This window comes from Pocillopora verrucosa, chromosome 7 (genome assembly GCF_036669915.1).
Source record: "Pocillopora verrucosa isolate sample1 chromosome 7, ASM3666991v2, whole genome shotgun sequence".
Classification (NCBI taxonomy): domain Eukaryota; kingdom Metazoa; phylum Cnidaria; class Anthozoa; order Scleractinia; family Pocilloporidae; genus Pocillopora; species Pocillopora verrucosa.
This window is the reverse complement of record NC_089318.1, coordinates 23,975,658-23,997,835: the sequence shown is the minus strand read 5'-3', so window position 1 is coordinate 23,997,835 and position 22,178 is coordinate 23,975,658. Positions and strand designations below refer to the sequence as shown.

At 39.2% G+C, this 22,178-nt stretch overlaps 1 protein-coding gene across 1 annotated transcript in view; it reads left to right on the top strand.

Moving 5' to 3' along the window:
* Positions 1-21,477, top strand: part of LOC131792001 (sodium channel protein 1 brain) — a 40,279-nt gene extending 18,802 nt beyond the window's left edge. The window contains 32 exon segments of the mRNA XM_059109363.2: positions 2,324-2,455; positions 2,848-2,924; positions 4,741-4,869; positions 6,599-6,690; positions 7,316-7,519; positions 8,340-8,403; positions 8,529-8,673; positions 9,212-9,358; positions 9,681-10,043; positions 10,856-11,044; positions 11,722-12,478; positions 12,630-13,204; positions 13,477-13,650; positions 14,005-14,106; positions 14,515-14,784; positions 14,970-15,023; positions 15,739-15,876; positions 16,177-16,290; positions 16,593-16,731; positions 17,467-17,598; positions 18,054-18,124; positions 18,126-18,290; positions 18,292-18,384; positions 18,386-18,424; positions 18,426-18,446; positions 18,448-18,534; positions 18,536-18,800; positions 18,803-18,867; positions 18,869-18,976; positions 18,978-19,209; positions 19,212-19,277; positions 19,280-21,477. Of these exon segments, the coding sequence (XP_058965346.2) occupies positions 2,324-2,455; positions 2,848-2,924; positions 4,741-4,869; positions 6,599-6,690; positions 7,316-7,519; positions 8,340-8,403; positions 8,529-8,673; positions 9,212-9,358; positions 9,681-10,043; positions 10,856-11,044; positions 11,722-12,478; positions 12,630-13,204; positions 13,477-13,650; positions 14,005-14,106; positions 14,515-14,784; positions 14,970-15,023; positions 15,739-15,876; positions 16,177-16,290; positions 16,593-16,731; positions 17,467-17,598; positions 18,054-18,124; positions 18,126-18,290; positions 18,292-18,384; positions 18,386-18,424; positions 18,426-18,446; positions 18,448-18,534; positions 18,536-18,800; positions 18,803-18,867; positions 18,869-18,976; positions 18,978-19,209; positions 19,212-19,277; positions 19,280-19,308 (5,238 nt within the window). The 3' untranslated portion in view covers positions 19,309-21,477.
* Positions 21,478-22,178: the final 701 nt, after the last annotated feature.

The following is a 22,178-nucleotide window of genomic DNA, read 5'->3' as shown; positions in this document are numbered from 1 at the left end:
TGTTTTGTTTAAACTGATCGAGTATCGTTTTTTTATTGCACTGTTTTTTTTAGACTATGACCGTCCAATTAGAATGAAATTGAACCACATCGCCTGAAATTCTTGTAAATTCTATGTTGCAGTGAACACTCGAATCAAAGGCGAATAATTCAATTTCAGTGATACGATCGGCGGAATAATTTTTTTCTTTGGTTTCGATATTGAGTTTACGGAGCTATTGTTCGCTTGTGTACAGTTTCTCCTAGACGAACAGTAGGAATTGCCAAGCGAATGCAAAAACTTACGTTCATCTCACGTTGTCTTCTCTTTTGTGCGAGTTTTGAATCCTGTTATTTCTACCCGCGGGAGTTTCAAAACATGTTATTGTGAAGGGGGTACTGATTTGTGATTTTCGCTCAAAAGTCATGTTTAAGGCTTCAAAATGTTGATAGTTTTGTAGGAAAGAGACTCTCTTGATTAGCATGACTCCCTCTCCGTGAAAAAAAGACATGAACAGGGAGTGTTTCAAAGTAGTTAACTTAAATCCTCCACCTATAACCAGCAGGAATTTGAAACTGTTTTCGTTTGGTTGTTACCCGCGCGAGAAAGCTTTGTCCGCTATTTTGACCAAAACAAAGCTGTCCATGACAAAAGAGTCTCTTTCATAGTACGCGACCCCCTGTTGGTTGCAAATCTAGGGGTTGAATAAGAAATAGAGTAATATTTAGGGCCCCCGTCGAGAAGGGAACGACAACATCGAAGACGACAGATGTTTTAATACTCACGCTATGTTCTTAATATTCTCAAACTGAGAAAGATGTTATGTGGCTAACTCCACGTAGAATTCAATACAGCTAAGAATAGGCTTGTTTTGTTACCCAGGCGAATAAACAACTTCTCTTAGCCAAGACTTTATCGAGAAATCTTCCCTGAGAGTATCCCTCTTCGGCCGGTTGCCTTAGCAGAAGCGTTAGTCGCGGAGGTTCGCGCGGTTTTTTAGCAATTTATTTTGACGAGACTTGGACGTAATCAGTACGATGAAATTAAATGAGGTACAGCTCCTCTGCGGGAAAGAAAAAATATCTTAAAGTGTTTGTGTGAAGTTGATCAACACACTTTCGTTTATGATTTTCTCACTCCACGAAACGCACTAGTTGCAAGAATGCAATTTTAAAACTTCTGTTTATCTGGTGCACTCGTTCACAAAAGCGACAAAAGATTGAAATAAACATTTTGCAGAAGACATTCAAATTTAGTTACATTGCGAAACTGGGGTCTAATTTCGTATTAGTTGAATTAAAAAAATTATCCTTTTGTTCAACTATTTTCTTATTTATTAGAAATTAAAAGTAGCGCTCTTGCTATTTGTCCAAAATTTATCAATTACCTTCTTGATTTTCGTTTTGGAGACACATACCCGCGGCATAATAAGTAAATTCACTTTTTAATTGAATGTACAATATCAGTACTAGTGACATGATATTCTTCTTGTCTAAATTTTCGAGATGAGATACTTATCAGCCAATCGTCAGCTCTGCCGAAAAGAGAGCTAATACCGCGCTCACCCTTCGCTAAAAGTAAGCCCGCCGAAATCGCCAATAAATGAGGCGCTCTATTTTTATTTGGTGTCTTTCGTGAAGATTTGATTCGACTTCCGATTGATGGCTAGATAGCTTCCGAAATTGCCGTGAACTTGCAAATTGACATCGAGTGTTGATGAATTCGGAAACACTCTTTGGTCATCTTACATACATTTTCTTGTTATTCCATTTCCGTCCACCGATATGTTTGTAAATTGCGCCGGAATATTTATCTTTATTACAACAAAATAGCTTACATGGCCTTTATCCATGTTACAAGCTTTCAAAAGATTACAGCAAAACCTTTCCGTTCACCAATTCAGGAACCGCAATCAATACATTCTATTGCAAAGTAAGTCAGTTGACATTCTTAGTGGCCGCTGCGCCCATAAAATATTGTCTTTCCCGTTCACGTTTCAACCAACCTTGGCAATCTGTAGACATTTCCTTTCAAAACTGTCCATTAAAAGCTGCCCCCAAGCGTTCGTATGTATTTTAGAATAACTTTCATTCTGCCGGATATATGTATATATGTAGCTAAACTATAACCACCTCGTAAAAGTAACACTGGAAATTTAATTATTTTACCAGAGGGCAAATTTATGGTATGATTGACGCTATAAATTCTCATTACCGAATGGTAGAATGTATACTCCTGATTACATGACCGCGGATTATCTCCTATCAAAGTCAATTCAGGTATTCTTTGTGTCAGAAGTGAAGTTTATTTTCATGATATTCTTCTGTGTTTTCTCATTTTTCAGACGTTCCTTATTGTTGCGAACAAGTTTGGTAAACAGTATGTGTATCGTTTCCATGCCTCAGACTCACTTTATCTCTTCAGCCCTCGCAACAGGATTCGAAGATTTGTCCTCTTTTTAATAACTCATCAATATCCTTTTTATTACATTTCAATTTGTGAACAGATAGTTGCGTTAATTGTATTATTTTTTTTTTAATCATTTAGGGCCGCGAAACCTGCTTGTACAGGCGTTTTTGAATGTTTTTGTTTGTAATATCCCTCTAAGTGTTTGTTGTTAATAACTTGTTTGTTTGTTTGTTTTTATGTATAATTATTTTGTAAATATCATTATTTTTCCACAATTTTTTTTGTGCGACATGTACTTGTTATCCTGTGTTTTCAAATTTCCGTGATCACTTGCAGGCTTTTTCTTTGTCGTTTGAGCGTGTTTCTGTGTAGTTTGAACATCTCTCGGTACCTTGCTAAAAACCAATATTTTTGGATTTTCTCTTGGTTTGTCATATTCCTTGACTAACTCTCAGATATTTTGAACTCATTATTTTGTTAACAATTTTAACAAACTGTGTATTCCTAGCAATGAGCAATCCACCGGATGAGGCTGAGTAAGTACAAGATTTCTATTTTGTTTAATAGTTTAAAATCAAAATTCCTTCGCAGAAAAAACTTAAAAAATAATAATAATCTTTCACAAAAGTTTTGGTTGGTTATGAGAACATTTAAAGAGAATGAACCAAACTCTTTTCTAGTTAGACTGAAAAACGCCTCGCTTGTTCTAATTGGTTTAAATGTTTAACTTTCAGTAACGTTCTGGTAGATTAAGGTTATAGCGAGGCGTGGAACTTAAACATTTCTTTAAGGATATCACATAGTCACACGGGGATACGAATTTTTATGTTGATTGATTGCTAATGGTATCCTTCAAAAGTGAACACAGCGAAGGAGTGAGGCATGCTACTAGCACAACAAGGTGAAATTCATATCACCGAGTGGCCGTGTAATGTTCTGTTTACTTTATAGATGGCATTGAAATATTAAAGACAAAAGTCGTATTAACTTGAAGACACATTTCAAGTGCACGGAATGTTAAAATCACCTGCACAAAATTTGCGCCCGGAAATATTATTCTATCTCTGACATACGAAGAGAAATTAATTTCCTCGTCGGGAAAGTTTTATTTGAGTCACAAAGGCGCCAATTCATTCTCAATAATGTTTTTAAGCACAAAAAAGAACTTTTTAATTACCTCAAACGTCTTGTTGGTATGCGTGGTAACCATGACGACTTGTAAAATATAAAATTAGTACCTTCACAGCGTGCATCAAAGATATCGTATTTAAGACAGAAGAAATCCTTATATTTCAGTAATATCTGTCTAATAATTTTGGGTTCTGTGCGGTTTTTACATTTTTCGAATTTTATTAAGTGTTGCCTGGTAACAGTCCTCTCGGATTAAAACTTTTTGGCAACTTTAGCTGTACATTTGTACTTGGATTATTCGTTATGGGGAGAATTTTCAATTTATTGCCGTTGATAAGCTGGTTAAGTTTATCCTTTGATGAAATTGCTCATTTCGTCGTTAAGACGACAGTGAGGTTTTATTGGAGTTCTGTTGAAACGGGAAAGGTTTTAAAGCAATGTGTTCTTTTGTATATTTATTTTAATAGCCAATAAATCATGCCAATGTCAAACAAAGGTTTTAAATGGTGAAACCTCTTATTGCAAAAAGCTGAAATTTGGCGGTCAACGTTCTTGTGTAAAGGCTATTTTTTCGTTTGATATGCAGACGAATATTTGTGTATCATGTGGCTGGTCGTTGCTAACCGTTGCTGAATAAATACCCTTCTCTCGTGATGTAAAATTACGATGCTATCAAGTTTAACACGTAATGTTTATCTCGTAGAAAACGTAGGCGGTGGTTGCTATGATGATAGAATTGTTTCCCAATAATGGATAGGCTTAAGTTTACCACGGACGTGATTAACATTTATTAGAGTGAATTGTCTCCATTTTGCCTTGACTGCAACAACTACAAATAGAACATCCATCGACGAAGAAAACGATTTGGATTGTCGAAATTTAATGTAACTTAAAACTTGCAAATACAACTTGGAAACAAAATTGAAAAGACTGACGTCAAAAAATTGACGATATTAAACTGATGTATGTGGAGGCCCATTTCTTTATTAGAATCTATCTATTTATTTATTTACTTTGCAACGGAAAGGACAAGCTTAAAGAATCTCTTTCCTCTTCTCCTTCGTGCAAAATAACATATTATGTGTGAACACATATTGTGTGTGATCTGTGGCCAATTCCGTTAGTTCTAGTACGCTTTTGCTCTTTACTAGAAATGTAGATTTACACTCTAAAATATTTGTCAAGATGCTAATATGGGGACTGCTTTTTTTTTTTCAACAGATATGTTTTTGCTGCTATTTACACTCTGGAGATGTTCCTTAAGATCATCGGCCGTGGATTTGCTCTTCATAAATACGCGTATCTTAGAAATGCGTGGAATTGGTTAGACTTTCTAGTAGTAATTTTAGGGTAAGTCAATGAGGTTTTCGTTGTAATAATCTGTAAGCTTTATCATCCAATCAGAACTCTTTGGTATCATGGTATCAGTGACAAAGTACTGATGGGGGGAGGGGGGGAGTCGGAGAATCTTTTGCGGGGATCACATGGTTTTCAGGGGGAACTGGGGGTTCAGTCGTCGCCAACAGAGTACATAGAGGGAGTCTAAAAAAAATTGACTGGGGGGGAGAGAGAGTCAAAAGAATATTAGAGAGCCTTAAAGGACGATCAGGTAAGTTTTATCGTGACACATACCAAATCCTCCATACCTTTCCCCCCCCCGCTGAGGCGATGAATAATGACGGGGGCCCTAAGGATGTTTATGATATTGTTTGTACTTATTTGTCTGGCTTTGTCTGAAATAAGTTGCTTGTTGTTCTTGTGAGTTGAAAATTGTTTTCGGTTTCACGCTGTCACAGCAGTCTATTTTTAGCTGGTTTAACTTTTGGTTATTTTAAACACAGTTTTTAGCCAATGAAGCAATCGTCAGGGCTGTCTATTATTTATAACCTGAAAATCTCCAGCATTGTGTCACAGTGCAGAATTATCTCGCATTCCTATGATCACTCTAATTCTGTCACTAACGAAAACCAAGCTAATATTTCATGAATTTTGAACATTAAATAATCTCGATGACTCTTAAAAATGATTTAATTTTTTTGTCTTGATGCTTTGTTGAACAAAGACCAGAAAACTTAAAGTTTCAAAATTGCTTCTGTTCCATCAACTTCATTGTTACTATTTTCTGGAATTATCGCCGCGCAGTGGACGAAGGTGCTAGACTTCGTCGTTGTCATGGCGACAATCACCTTTGCTTTAATTAACAGTATTCAGTTATTTTAAGTCAGCATTGTACTTAAAACATTTTGCTCTCGTAGAATTAAAAACATTGGAGCTATTTTTGGCCGCTGGCGTAAGTCACGTTTCGATCACGTGCTTCAGCTAATATATCACGAGCGTTATTTGGTAACAGAGTTCATAACATAGCTAGTAAATTTGTCTAATCAAATTCAATTGCGCGAGCGTGCTTCATATTCCTATTGTGCACGCTCATGACGTCAGCAAACAAATCCCTCGAGAAAAAAAATTTTCCATCGGGTTGAAAATGTTATAAAACAATTGGTTCATGCGTCAGCTTGGGTTCGTTGAGATATGAAGCACTTGGGAAGTTTGAAAAGCACTCAAGAAGCTAGAGTTGCTCTCGGCTACGCCTCGAGCAACTCTTACGCATCTTTCGTGCTCTCAAAACTTCCCGCGTGCTTCATATCTCGATGAACGCACGCTGACGTATGAACCAATTGTTAATTGATTGCATGTTATGTAATGATAACTATGTTATCAAATCACGTGCGGATTACATCAGCTAAAGCACGTGATCAAAACTTGACCTAAGCCAGCAGCCAAAAATAGCTTCAGCTCTTTTCTCGAAAGAACTGGTGACTTTACGGGCTCGAAAACCTGATTTTTGTTCGCCTTATTTCGTTTAAATTAAAAAACCTTATTATCATTAAGCAAAACGAAATGAACTGGTTTATGATCTAAGGCACGCACCTTTGAATTAGATTTGAAAATGTTAAATTAAAAAGAAAAGGTGCTTCAATCGCTTGGACAAAGAAGAAGATTGCATTGTGAAAGGAAAGGATTGTATTGTTCTGACGACAAGGTCTCACTCTTAACCCTTTTGTTCTGCTATTTTCTGCAGATATATAACAATGCTTCCAGGAGTAGAAAATTTATCAGGAATTAGAACTTTCAGAGTTCTTAGAGCTTTGAGGACAATATCAGCAGTTAAAGGTAGAGAAACGTTCGCTATTTGTGTATTTTAAAAAAGCAAACTTTGTGCCGAAGAGTTGTTGCGCGAGAATAGCCAAGTTGTGCTGCATTACTGAGCCTTTGAATAAGGCTGAGGGTAAGGTTAACTTTGTTATGATGCGAAGCCTTCCTAGGGTCTCGTATCTATCATATCAAAGGTCACCCACAGCCTTCGTTCTTGACTACTAAGCACGCGACCGTTAAAAGGACGTTTGTGTTAACAGATATCTGACTCATGAATATCTCAAGGCGTTTGACATTTGACGAAACTAGCGTCTAGACCGATCAATTTAAAAATTCAAGTCGATTTTTTTTTGAGACTTCCTCACATTTTTTCCAAAAATCTTCACCAGGATAGTGGACTCAAGATATGAATTGACTATTTTGGCTTTAAAAAAATGCTCCACTTTTGTGGAGCTGTGTGATCGACCAATTCTTACCAGGCGTTCTTATTTTTTTGTAGAGAAAGAGATTCAGGTTTGTTCGAAAACTGAAAAAGTGTTTGTAACACCGTTTGATTTTTACTGGTTCCCTTGATACGTTTTGAACAATATAGATTAATCTGATATACACTTTTTAATTCATTTTCTCTTTCTGTTTGTTACAGGTTTAAAAGCCATGGTTAACACGCTATTGAAATCAATTAGGATGCTTTCTGATGTGCTAATTCTTACTACTTTCTTCTTATGCGTCTTTGCACTCATCGGCCTTCAACTTTTCGTGGGTATCATGCAGTGGAAGTGTGTTCTTAACCCCCCTAATGGCTGGCCGCAAAATCCGGACGATTTTTCTAATTACTTGAAAAATGAAAGTAAGGCTCGATTTTCTGTGAAGCAGTAAATGTTCTAGATTTACAATAATTCAAAGCGAAGTTAACGTGCCGTCGTGTTAACTAAAAGTGCCTTTAAAATGCTTTCTGCCTCGGCCGAGCAGTATTCACTTATTTGGCCCGATATGTGATGATAACTTGTCAGCTGAGAAACGAGTCGACCTAGTCTTAGTTAGGAAACTGATGACCTCCACAGTGACGATACAACGATACGAAAATATCATCAAACCAACGATCTAAAGAAAGTACAATCCTGGAAAAAAAATTGTGGTGCAGTTTCCTTAAAGCTAGAGAAATCACACAGGCTTGTCAAAGCTTCAGCGAAAAATCATCTTAAAGAGCAGCAGTTTAATGGTGCAGTTATGCTATGTCAGACAGACGGCATATTCTGACAATATGCGCAAATTGGGGGAAAATTCACTAAAATGTTTAATTTTGGTCTAAGACTTGCAAATGTGCCTTCACAACATCATCGTCCCATCCCCCCCTTAAAATGTTGGATACTTGTAGACTGAAGATCAATGGTCAGTGAAGGGCAAAACACTACGAACGGCGAAATCTCCAACCCTTGTGACCAAGTTTGAGGGTCCTGCCATGCCAAGTATGACAGGCAAAAAAGGTGCATGAATGAGTCCCTTTATGTCGGAGAAACCTGCTTTAACGATCATCGATGTTAGTCGTCAGATATGACTTTCTCAGTCTTATCAAGCCATTTGTCTCTTAGTATCTGTTGCAATCCCCTTAAGGAGACTGGGCGCTCTCTTCCCGGGCATATAACGATGTTTCTGTCTTATTTTATTAGGTAACCACCATGTGTTCAAGGGCGATGGCTTAGCTGTCTTGTGTGGAAATACTTCTGCCGCCTAGTAAGTCGTTGTTTCCCGCGCGTGATACTCGCGTTCTCGCACCTGCGACCTTAGCTAACCTTCCAATTCGACCTGTGTTGCCGATTTTACCTGACGTTTTTTTTTTTTATTATTTGTGCGCACAGCCAATGTCCTGAAAACTACACCTGTATGCCAAACACCGGGGACAATCCTATATCCGAGTATATCAGCTATGACAACTTTGGATGGGCCTTGCTTACATCTCTTCAGTTGGTCACAATGGATTACTGGGAAAGCATTTATAACAGCGTGAGTAAACGTTTTTTGAGGTAGAGCGGGTCTTAATCTCGTTTTGGACGTAGGAATAATCTTGTTGATTGTGCTCTGATTGGAACTCGTGGGGCGATTAACGCACTCTTATTATTCAACTATTTGATATCTCGCTAGATGCATCTCCTAGTGGACTTGATCACCGCTTTTCTAATTTTTCTTTTGTTGGCCATTTTCGGCGAATGCGCGTTATCGCTACTCCTCTTGGGTGGGAACCAACCTCCCCTCCCTCTTCCCTTCCCTTCCCTATCATTTTGTCAGACCCCGTGACAGTTCACCGCTGCCCATCAACACTCCAAGTCAGAGAGTGGTATAACGAGAGTTAAGTGTCTTTGTAGAACACAATGACGTAGCCAGGGCTCAAATCTGGACCTGTTCTCTTCAGAAGACAGCGGGTCAGCTGCTAGGTCACTCCGCCTTCCACTCACTGCGAACTTCTCTCTTTCGAATATGGTGAATTAGTAACATTTTCTGTCTAATTTGCCCCTAATGCACATTGTAAAATATTCCTATTCAGGTCATTGCTACGAAAGGATCTTGGTATGTGTTCTATTTCGTGTTTGTGATCTTCCTTGGTCCGTTCTACTTGATCAACCTCGTGTTGGCTGTTGTCTCACTCTCTTACGAACAAGAGACTGCTGCGCTGCAAGACGAGACTCTGAGGGTAAGTCAGTATTGGAACTGTACTCCTGAAGTATTCCAGCAGCACAGTAAGCCGTGCGAAGTACACAAATTTACGAAGAGTCAGTGCTGTGTTACGACAGTCGGTTTCACACGACCTTTGTCAATTTCTAGGTGATAGTGAACTTAGTAATGAGATTAATTTTCGTAAGCCGCTTACGAAAATCAATCTCCCTAAAATTGAATCAATTCATGTAAATTACCTCGACCAAATGCGGTTTTCAACCTAAAAGCCTGATTCCCTCTTACATATTTAAACATTCCTGTTATCTCATTCGTTTGCATCTGTCATCTTTGTCCTTCAGGCGGAAACGTTTGCGAAACTAAAACGCAGCGCGTCCACCTACTCATTTGACGGACATATGGAGCCAGAGCCGTTGTACCAGGAGGATAGACAGCGCATTGAGGAGCGCGAGGCTTACATAACAGCACATCCAGAGGAATCAGAACACCCCCCTGAACCAGAGGAACCAGTGGAATTAACTGTGGAGGTTCCTCGAAGCCCAAGCTGTTGGAGAAAGACACAAAATAAAGTCTCCTGTGTAGTTAACTCCTCCATCTTCGAGACTTTCATCACTCTGTGCATACTGCTTAATACTCTAGCAATGGCGTTGGAACATTATAAGATGGACAAAGTGTTTTCCAAGGTTCTCGAAAACTGCAATCTGGTTAGTGACTCTTTTTGGTGTATTTTCAATCCTTTCTGATGGCCTTCAGTGGGTGTGTCGAGCGCAGAAGAACCGTAAAGAAGTGTTCTTTGTTGATTCGGACATCAAACCAAAGGGGTGGAAAAGAATCATATAGGAATAACAGGGCATATAATTAATCGACTTATGTTTAAAATTAGTTGTCATATTGCAATGTTAAGACATTGGCCGTGCCGGAGGCGAGTGATTTGCAAACTCTAATCGTTGATTTTTACACCGGTAAATCGGTCTGTTGCCTTAATAGGGGAGCGGTTAGGAAAGCTGCCTTTTTTTTCCCTCTGCTCCTTGTTTTTTTGTTTTTTTGGTTCTTTTTTTGTTTTTTTTTTCAGACTTGACCGTACTCGGCGTTCAACAGCATTTTTATCATACCTTATGGAAATTCCCATTAAAACATGAAGTCACGATTTGGGAAGATTTGTCTTTTTATCATATTCGTGATGACTTAAAATCGCTTTAACCCTTTAACTCCCTCGAGTGACCAAGTCAGAATTTCTCCTTACAATATCAATACAATATCAAGCAGACAAGTGGTGAGAATATAGAAAAATATCAGCTTTGGAATTATAAGTTGATCCAATACCAAATTCTCCAAACTATCATCACAAGAACTGTATGGGAGAAGTAAAGAGAATTACTTATAAGATCTTGGGAGTTAAAGGGTTAAATAAAGTTAAAATATCAGATCGTGAATATGGTACGGCCAGACAGAGTTTTACCGAAACGTTTGTCGAAGGTATGAGAAGACTAACATAGACCCCTAATTTTTTCTTTAGGTGTTTACTGTGGTGTTCATCATGGAAATGATTCTCAAACTGATTGCTTTCGGTTTAAAAGAGTACTGCAAAAATAGCTGGAATCTGTTCGACGGGACGATTGTTATTCTGAGTATCTTGGACATGGTGCTGACATACTCTGGTGCCATCACCGGAGCAGGTCTCAGCGTACTAAGGACGTTCAGATTGGTATGTGATTATATAATTTTAAGGTTTAAGAGGGAATTTTTTTACTTCTCACGAGTGTGGGACAAAAGCGAACATCTAGCTTTTTTTGTAAGGATTCAATCCTCAGACCTTGCGATTTGTCGGTTCAATGTTCTACTACCGAACTACCGAGAACTCAAAGATGAGCTTGGCCATTACAACTGGTCGTTCTGCGGGTAACTCAATGAGTTTACCGTCTCTAATAAGTCCAGACCTCTCCCTCTCCTCCTGCAGCGTAGCATGTGAATCCAAATTTTTAAAAGGCCCAGTGGAAATGTGAACACTTTACCGTCTGGTTCCCCTGTTTTAAACAACTCAGACGATGGTCAGGAAAAGTACAAAGTGTGAAATTGACATGTGTAGCAATTAGATTGTTAAGTTAAGTCTTTTTTATTTTTTTATTTTTTTCACCAAATTCTCTTTGCCTTGAGTCCTAAAGTCGAAAGCGCACCCTTTTTCGGTGACACGAGCCTGTCACCAAAAAAGTAACCTGATGGGAAGTTGCTAACCTCGGATCCTTCATCGTGGTTTTCAATGTTCAGTTTTAAGATTTCTTCCAAAACATTTCCGGTTTTTTCTTCCCAAGTGTACCTAATGCCTGGAAAGATTTTCCTCTTAAAAGCTGTAAGATAACCGGTTCTTTGTATTTTACTCCGCAGCTTCGAGTGCTGAAGCTCGCCCAGTCGTGGAAAACAATGGGAGATCTGCTGAACACGATAGGAAGCAGTGTGGGACCTGTAGGGAATATCACTGTTATCCTCGCAATTATTGTGTACATGTTTGCGGTGGTCGGAATGCAGTTGTTTAAGTCTTATTACAAAGCGGAAAAGTTTAAGGATGGTAAACTCCCGCGCTGGAATTTTGATGATTTCGGTCATTCCTTCATGGTGATTTTTAGGATATTATGCGGTAAATGGATTGAGCCACTGTGGTGGACCATGAAGGCTACTTCTCCTGCGGCAATTTTTTTCATTTTGCCGGCTTTTGTAATCGGCAATTTCGTGATTTTAAATCTTTTTCTCGCACTCCTGCTGAACTCGTTCAGTGCGGGGGGTGATGAACCGGAGGACGAAGAGGAAAAAAAGAGGAAGGAAGAAGAGAAGAAGAGGAAGAAAAAGGAGAAAGAAAAGAAGAGGCGACTAAACATTCTTCGTATGCTTGGAAGGAAAAACAAAAATCTGTCGGGAAGTAGGAGCAAAGTTGGACCTGATGAAGAAGGCGAGGGAACTGATGTGGATGCGCACTCACGAACAGTCAGCCCAGCTGACGACGGGTGCAAAAAAGAAGCAGCAATCATATTGTCCAACAATCCTAAGAATGGAGAGCAAGAGAATGGATATGAGATGACTATGGTAAATCGATTACCCAACGGTCAGACGCAACAAGAGAATTTTAACGGCTTCAAGTACGGCTTTGGTAAGTTCTGTCTTCACCTCTGCTCGTATTTTCTCTCTTTCTTTTTTCATGACAAGAAACTTTTTTTTTCCCGTCTTGGTAGACGTGATAGAATGAAAGCACCCCAAGCCAGACGACTGATGTTTTGTGTGTGTGTGTGTTTACTTCTCAGATGAAACACCAGGTAAGCCTGTGGCACGCAACACCAAAGTCAACTCCCTGCCGATTGAAAATCGCCATTCGCTGACCACCGCTATTGATTTGGAAGACGCCGCAAGGAGGATACGGGATTTTCCCGATCCAAACAAGAGACTTCCCCACGTCAACCGCGTTAAAAGCGACGATAGACTGGAAACTAGTGAGAACAACCTAAGTAATGGAGATCTTGTCGCCAATGGTTCCGCTCCCGTGGTGATAAATGGCAATTCGCGAATGTCTGCTGGATCGTCACATAAAGATGTCAGTTTGGGTGACATAGAGTCACGTATTCCACCCAACAGCCCAGGCCATGAATCGAAGCGTGACACCATAGTCACGGTAGATACCGATGACACGACTCCTTCGGGTGGAGTGCGTCCGTGTTGCCCAACTTTCTGTTACTGTGACAGTGGTTGCTGTGACAACTACAAGGAATCGTGCATTCGGAGAAGTTGGCATGGATTGCGTTACAATATCTGTGCTTTTGTAGAGCATAAGTACTTTGAGTGGTTTATCCTCGCCATGATAGTGATCAGTAGTTTAACTCTGGTTAGTTTACCTCACAGTTATTTTTCCTTTCAATTTTCTTTACTTTATCCCTCCTTGAGATAGTCAGAGTTATATGGTTTCAAACTTTTCAACTAATCTGTTTCGAAAGCGCTGGTTGGTCGAGAATACAGCTTTCGAGCGCTGGTTGGTTGAGAACAGAATAGCCTTCGTCAAGCCTTGTAGTTGACTGATCGGCTTTGAAAACAAAGCATTGGTAAATCTCATTGTGGTACACAAGAGCATATAAAAACTTGAATATTCTTTTATTTCAGGTGTTTGAAGACATTCATTTGAAAAACAACCCCGTCTTGAGTCAGACGTTAAAAGTGATGAACTACATCTTCGCAGTCACCTTTACCGTTGAAATGCTTCTTAAAATCGTCGGAATGGGTTTCGTGGGATATTTTTCCAACCTGTGGAACTGTTTGGACAGTTTCATTGTAGCGGTAGGTCTTGTATACTCTGAAGTAGGATGATGAGTCGTTTAAAGTGTTCTTGTCGCGGATAATCTTGTAATAACCTCTCTCAATATTATTTTGCTTGACATGCATCTTTTTGGTTCTTCATGTTTGAACTTCGATCTTTTGAAAGGGCGATGTCGGGTTAGCGTTACTAAATTTAAAAATTGCTAGCTCAAGAGTTTTGCTTGTGGTCAAACCAGCCGTTTTCAAAATCTGCGTCTTTACAGGTTTTTTATGTAACCGGCACTGATAAGATTATCTGCGAATCAGTTTAACTTACATAGGTTGTCTTGCTCTTTGTTAAGTCTTTTTTTCCATTTTTTTTTAATTACCTGGTAGATCTCCCTCGCAAGTCTCACCGGAAGTAAGAATTTACAGTCATTCAGATCTCTCAGAGCCCTAAGACCTCTCAGAGCGATATCTCGGTTTGAAGGAATGAAGGTAAGTTGAAACTTTTTGCTTCTCATGAGTAACGCATGTATTGCTACGGTCTTAAGACGTATCTGTCACGATGCAAGAACCACACGAAATGTTTCATAGACTGATTTCTTTATTCCGTTATAAAACTTAGCGTTGGATTAAGTTTCTTTTTCTTGTTGTTTTGCAAACTATCCTTGAAGAAGTAGTTGGTTTCGCTAAATATAGCGTAGCAAAAAGCAAAGATTATTGGGTAATTCTTCAGGTCTTGTTTATTAAAAAACATTTCTAGCTTGTCAATGTTGCTAAGTCGAAACCTTATGGGTGACATAGCGTGACACCAGGATCAATGCTTGTTTTGTTTTCACATCTAGCGTGACAAGCTTTGTCGATCCTTGCATGACGGAAGTCCTGTTTGTGTTCTGATTTTAGATTGTCGTCAATTCATTGGTGCATGCTGTCCCAGCTATCGTCAACGTGATGTTGGTGTGTCTTATATTCTGGCTAATCTTCAGCATTGTCGGCTACCAGTTGTTCAGCGGCAAGTTCTATAGATGCTTCAATAGCGAGACCCTTGATAAGTACACGCCAGATGTGGTCATGAACAAATCACAGTGTAACGAGTCAGAGGGCATGCTCTGGAGGAACGCTAAAATCAACTTCGATAGCTCACTGCAAGGATTCTTGGCTCTCTTTCAAGTTGTACGTATCAGGAATTATTTATCTATAGAAATGACTTTAATGAAGCACTTTTTAGAAACATTTTCTCTGTTGGGAGGTAAAGCATTGGGTTCATTTCAAACTGCAGTGGAGTTGTTGAGACTTCACAAGATTCGTAGTGATTTAGCCATAAAAGTAGTATTTACACTAAGCTATGTTTATTGCAGGCTACCCTAGAGGGAGTGTTTGAAGTTATGGACGATTCTGTGGATAGTGTTGGAGTAAGTGAATCAAAACATCATCTGTTGTATTACAGTCCATGTCAGTGATATATAAAGTATAGTGGCTCTATTAAAAAAGATTCTATTTGTAATTTTAGAAGGAAAACCTGACGCTCACCTGACTCGCTCTTCGAGGGCAAACTTAACGAAATAATGTGATCTCTGAATTCGCCAATTGATTATATCGTTGAAATTGATGAATCATGGGATATGTGATCAGATCTCCGTTTGAGGAATCTAACACCAGTGTTGTTTAAACCTGACACTGATATTCATAGGAATTCAGTTTCCACTGAGGGTAGAGCTACTTGGAACTCTTTTGGTAACATTAGAATAACACCCGAGATTATCTCCAAATTGAAAACTGCCAAGTTTCATTTGGCAAATTGGCCATGTTACCTTAAATAATTATTTTCTTAACATTTTTGGGATTCTGTAACTAAGTAACTAGGCTCACAGGAAACATCACAAAGTGAACGCGTAAACGCACATGTTTAGGTGATAGTATCCTCTCAGCTGTCAGAGTCAAGATTGAAAATGTCCCTAACTTAGATAGTATATTGAGATGTAGTTTCTTATACAACCAAATTAGCTTTGTTTTAAAATTTTCGTGGCTGAACAAGCAATGTTATAACGCTGATGATGATGATAATGATGATAATGAGGATCCTAATAATCATCTATCATTATTATTGTACTTATTTTTTGTGCTTAGCAAGAACAACAGCCAAAATATGAGAACAGCTTCTACGCCTACTTCTATTACGTCGTGTTCATCATCATGGGTTCGTTTTTTATCTTGAACCTCTTTATTGGAGTCATCATTGAGAATTTTAATCGCCTCAAACAGCAGGTGAGTTTTTCTACAGCCGCTACATTTCTTCCATTGAAGTGTAATAAAAGGTAATTTAGTTGACTCAAGTATTTAAGAGAAATATTATTTATGTTCGTCCTCCTCTTGAACTCACTTGATTCCTAAGAAAAAATTCCCTTTTAAGGAAATGTTTCTTGGCGCAGTTTTATCATTTGATCCGTGCGGCCCCGCGCGGCCCGGGCGTGCTTCTTTTGCAAAATATTCCATGAAATTCCCCGTCCGAGGGCCGTACGTGGTAGCGTGTGCAGGGCCAGACTCATCGTGTTATTTTTGTTTCAGTATGAAGATAGCGGGGCACTTGGAATGTTTTTAACACCAGGGCAGAGAAACTGGGTGAACACACTCAAGAAGACTTACTACAGGAAACCCAAGAAACAGTTCAAGAGACCACAGGTTGGAAAACATTTCCAACTTTTACAGCTGATACAACCATCGTAAATGCCTTTGTCCTTAGCGTACTGATGGATATCTAACAATAACTAGTGAAGCTGTAAACATTCGACTGACGAATTCGAACAAAGTTTGAATGACGTCCAGAATTGTTTAGACAGCGTGGTATGCAAGATAAATAGTCATTTGATGGGTTATATTAAGATTCTATAACCAAGCAGTGAAGATCTGTCGCGCAGTTTTTTGAATCAGTAAATTCCTTTTAGTTCCTTGTGACACCTTTTAACTCTCTCTTTTGTCCTTAGAACAAGTTTCGAGCGTGGCTGTTCGACTTGATCCTACAAAAGAAATTTGAAGTGTTCATCATGTCTGTGATTCTCGTCAACATGGTCACAATGATGATGGAACATCACAACCAATCGGAGAGTTTCACCGATGCGCTCAATATCCTTTCAACTAGGAAAGTTTTACCAAAAAAAATTTTTATATGAAAACAAATATATTTAATTCGATCAAAACTTTGTATCTTATTGAGGAATCAAGCCATAGTGGAGAGAACAGGGATGGTACCGTGATTGGGGTGCTCATATCCCACCGCTGTTTCCTGGGTTCAATTTGGGGTTCGTCTTTTCTTGCTTGCAGCGTTTTTTTTTTTTTTTTTTTTTTAGTTCTCCTGCATTCCGCACTCTGCTCACAAAACCCCGTGGCACTCCTCGCGGTAGTGCCACTGCAGTAGTACTATAGTAAAATAGTTCCGTAATCAGTGGTTGAATATTCCAACTTGTTTTCTCTAAAACGAAACGGATCTAAAGTTCCCATTCCAACAAACTTTATTCCGTATGTAGCGGAGCCCCATACTAAGGGAAACGCTAGGGTCATTAAGGTGCGAAAATCTGGTTGTTACGTCAAGGCTGCTTGTTCTGTCTTACAATGCAAGGATGACAAGGACAATCGTGTCTGTTCTTCTCCTTCTATTTTTGATAAAATGAAGGCCACTTATACATCACTAACTAGAACTTTAACATAACTAATGTTAGGCTTGGCCTCACGAGCGAGAGCTATTTCCTCGGCTTGTCTTAATCACTATTTTCCAATCTTATATGTCACTGTTTATTGTGATGTTCTGCTTTGAAAGAGTTCTCCTTAACCAGAGCTCGATTTTTTTTGCCGGGCCTTTACGATATTTGAACTATATCTTCACTGGGATCTTCATTATAGAGGCAGTTATAAGGCTGATTGCAATGCGGCTGGATTACTTTAAAATGGGTTGGAATGTATTTGATTTCGTAATAGTGGTTTTCTCCATTGTTGGTAAGTTATTAGTTTATGATTCTAAACTAGACTTCTTTTATATCCGTTCCTTTAATGGTAGTTTTCTTAAATGTACTCTGTGTGCAAAAGAAGCGAACTAGTTTGATACTTAGTTGTTCTATCTTATCCTTGGGTGAACTTTCCTTTCCGCCTGAAGAAGACTAGCTGTATGCAGTCGAAACATCGCGATCCACATTCGAATTGACCACATTATGAGACAAACGATTATATGTCTCTTTTGAATTTCCCTATTTATCGAAGGCTGATTATCGTTGTCAGAAATTAAGGAAACAGTTCGGCTTAAACCACACCAAGTTGCTGCGGTACGTGGCGCAGAGAAGGTTGTGTGAAATACGTGATCGTGATCGCAAACTGTCAAACGTGCTGAGACGGTGTTCTACACATCACTTAAAACAGACTTGTTTAAAGGTTTTAATTCTGTGGCTTTCTTTCAGGCATCGTTGTCGAAGACGTGTTGAAAAAGGAAATGATCTTCTCACCAGGCTTACTACGAGTTGTCAGGGTCTTTTAGACTGGGAAGACTGCTGCGATTCTTTGAAGGTGCAAAAGGTGTTCGTCGATTGCTGTTTACTCTGGTGAAATCACTGCCCGGATTGGTCAATATTGCTATGTTGTTGGGCCTGATTATATTCATATACGCCATTATTGGTATGTCATCGTTCGGTTATGTCAAAAAAGAGCAACGGCATTACGGACGTGGTGAATTTTGAAACGTTTGGAAACTCCATGCTTTTGTTATTTCGGGTTGGAACAGCCGCGGGTTGGAAACACCATCCTTGATCCACTCATGGTATCTGAACCCGAACTGTGACCCGAATATGGATAATTGGCGGACCCAATGGAAACTGTGGAAATCGCTTTCTTGCTGTGTTTTTCTTCGTTAGTTACATTCTGATTATTTTCTTGATAATGATTAAACATGTATATAGCTGTTATTTTAGAAAATTTCAATGAGGCACAACAGCAAGAGGAGATTGGTGTGACAGACGATGATCTAGAAACCTTTATCCAGGTTTGGGAGGAGTTCGATCCCAAAGCAAACAACATTACCATTCATGTCAATCAACTGAGCGATTTTCTAGCGGCTTTGGAACCGCCGCTTCAAGTTCCTAAACCAAACAGGCACCTCTTTGGTGAATTACAGGTACCTCTTAAAACTGGATATCGCATCTATCTCGTGGATCTATGCAAGTTCTCGTAAGACGCGCCATGGGAGGTGTAGAAGGTCACGAAGAACATGAGATGGCCCATGTTAGTGGATCGTTTGGAGGAGCGATTCGCAAACATGCGCAAAAAGGAAACTGACCTCAGGTCTCTTCCTGAGCAGCATAAGTTTGAGATTAAGGCGGCGGTGACAAATTCAACAGGCCATAAGGATTTTCTTGCTAAAAAGAAGGCTGAGAGTCAGTAGGGGAGGAGCTTTTCATGCATTGATGAGCTGACTTCGGAAAAAGGGCAAAGCTCATGGGTGGAAGGAGAAACAAGTGGAAGACAACACTCGCGTGATAGGCATGCTGTGGCTAAGTCAAGCGAAGCGACACGAGGAGGAATCAACCACAGATGCACAAGATGAAGATGAGGAAAATACTAAGGTGAGGAAAACACGGAGGACGATTCTCCTACCGAAGTTACTGTTGTGGACCAAGAGAAACCTAAACCCTCCCAAACACTCTGAGTGTTCATTGTTAGCGAACAGGAGGAAGGTCACGGACGGCAACACAACAACACTGTCAAAATCATTCTTATCACAATTACTTGTATGGTGGTGATTAGGAGCGTCACTTTTAGAAATGCAAAGGGTTCAAAACGAAATTAATGCGGACTCAAGTCGTTAAGCTTATTGGATCGTTTGCTAAACTGTTCACTGAAAAAATGGAGGAACAGAGCAAGTTAAGCACTATTGAATGTTGCGTATATGCAGTGGTAATGAATGCCAGATAATGCCTCGTGGAGCCTGAGATACTTGATCAATGAGAGGGACTCTACCTGGAATAATTAGTCGATTGGGGCCCTCGCGGAGCTATCTTGTTATGCCCCCATGACAAAACCTTTACAAGCGTGAATCCGCTGTACGCATGACAGTTGCTCCGCGGCTGCATGTCGTATATTTTATACGTTAAAAATAACAGAAGGCCAATGCCTTTGTAAATATACTTAAAAATATTTTTGTTATTATTTGATCGTAGCTGAAGGGAAGCAATGCATTTAGACGGTTATTGCATTTTTGCAGTGAGCTCAATCCTCTTTGAGGTTCTCGCTGAATGAGATTTGTCGATGTTATGTCCAGTTTTTAAGGTTAATTTAGCTGACCGAATTTAAACTATCTAAAAAAATCAATTGTGTTTTTGTATTGCACACCGCCTTGCTAAATTAGGCGACGTATTTCGCAATTTTAAATCAATCAATTATTCCAGTTCAAATTAAAATATTTGTGTAAGTTGAATGAATGCGATAATTCTTATCTTATTATTATGGTACTCTCCTTACTGAGGAGAAACTTTTTTGGCACAAATAATTAAATTTCAGCTGCACTGCTGAAGGCAATTTCTTGCTTTCTCTTTATTGAGAGGGAAAGGTCAACGCCTAATTTTTAGTTGAGTCAAATTAGTAGATATTTTATCGTGGAATCAGCTGATAACGTTATCAGTGAGATTACTGTTGTGTACGGTTAAGCCTCGTTATTCTATGAGACAGTTTGATTCCTTAACCGTGAAATACAAAGCAGCTTTGATCAGACAATGCTCTTTAAAAAACTTGTTGAAATAAGTTCTGACAGAGCTTACTTTTTGTTTATGTCTCAGATCGGTTCTAAGGCGACAACATTTGATATTCTGTGGTTGTCTTAACGGCGCTTTTAACTTACTATTTATACATTTATTGAGGCTTCGATTTGCACAACATTTATCTCTGGTACAAGGTTAGCAAAATAGAGCAGGACCGTAAAACATCAGTCATAGTGTCTAGTATTAAAATTTCCATTTTCTCTATTTGGAATTAATAATTATTTAAAAATAATGTTGATATTTTGTTCTCTTACGGTACGTTAAGCTTGCTCCAGTGCTAAAGCGTAGTTATGTAAATATAAGATTGTGCCAAGGTGTTATGGTAACTTATTGCCGGTGAAACGGTTAGTTATGGACTGGTTTGACTGGGTAAGAATGCGGATCAGCGACCTTTGTTCGAGGGCTCAAGTCCTTTATCAACAATACAATATACTTATTGTTCGCTAGTGACAAGTGAAAGTTAAATTTCACAAGAATTTATTAAGATAGCTTTTTATACTTTTGTTTTCGTTTTAAGGTTGATATCTCCGCGTAATTGACAAATGTTTATCACAAAATTCACCCGCGGAGATACGTTTTTTTGTATTAAAGATAGCGTTTATTGAGAATGTGAAGGCTCGCTTAAAATGTGGCGCTTTCCAGCTTGCAGTTGTTGAAAATAACAAACCACAGTCTGGACCGTAAACTTTATCAAATCACGAAAACGCACCACAAGGAACATTGCATTGAAATAAATAGGCTTATTACCAAATTTGTGACAATTTTCAGCAATAAATTGCAGAAAATATTTCAGCTAACTTATTTATTTTGATGTAATAGGCAATCTTGTGTTGGAGTTTCTACTATGATTTGATTAGATTTACAAAGGGCGAGGTTTTGCTTAATATCTTAAACAGAAAAGGCCAAATGATTTGGCAACTTATTTATGTCAAAATTTTCCCAAATTCGCTACTACAAAAAAAATTTATTCCGTTACGAGGAAGCACTAGTGGGATCTTTTTGGTTCGTTTTCACCGAGATTTTTGTAAGTACAAATTTTATACGTCAAAACCATTAAACTCTGCGAACACATAAACCTTACGGCTTCTGGTTGAATATTTCCATTACAAAAGCTATTATATGTCTGTTCGCCTCTTCGAGAAGGAAGGAGCGAGGGGGGCGGTGGCGGGGAGGCCAATGCGTGTACGCTTGATTCCAGATGAAAGCGTCTGTCGGCCTGTCTGAGTATTTCCTTACTCGGGAAAAGTCGGTTGACACACAATACCCCTCTCCTTACTCAGGAATAGTCTATACGATAGCTAGTGTGGCCGAGGTGCACGAATATTGAGAGTACGCTTGAAAAGAGGACAACGTGTGCGCGGGTTTGGGCGCCATTCTCGATACTCCCACCTTTAATGCTCGATCCCTGGCTGTAAAGGCTATCGTACTGCTTCAGCTGGGAATCCAGCTCTGTCGGTTGATAGAGCAGGATCTCAATCACCCAATCGCAAGATCGCATCCACCAGTTCGCCCTCATTACGAATAGTTAAGCTGATCAAATGTAACAAGTTCGTTCCTTCGTGCAGTTCGCCCATATTGTTTTTGATCGAAATGACCAGGCTTTCCCTTGAGAAGAGCACGTTCTTCCGTTGAGAAACGAGTTGAAAGATTTGGGGGCGGACTGGTAGTGGTGGTGGTAGCAAACTGGTTGCATTAGATGAGGAGAATTTGTGGTGGAGGGGACGAACTTGCAAAAGGTCAAAAACCTCCATATACTATTTTGTTTACATCTAAACA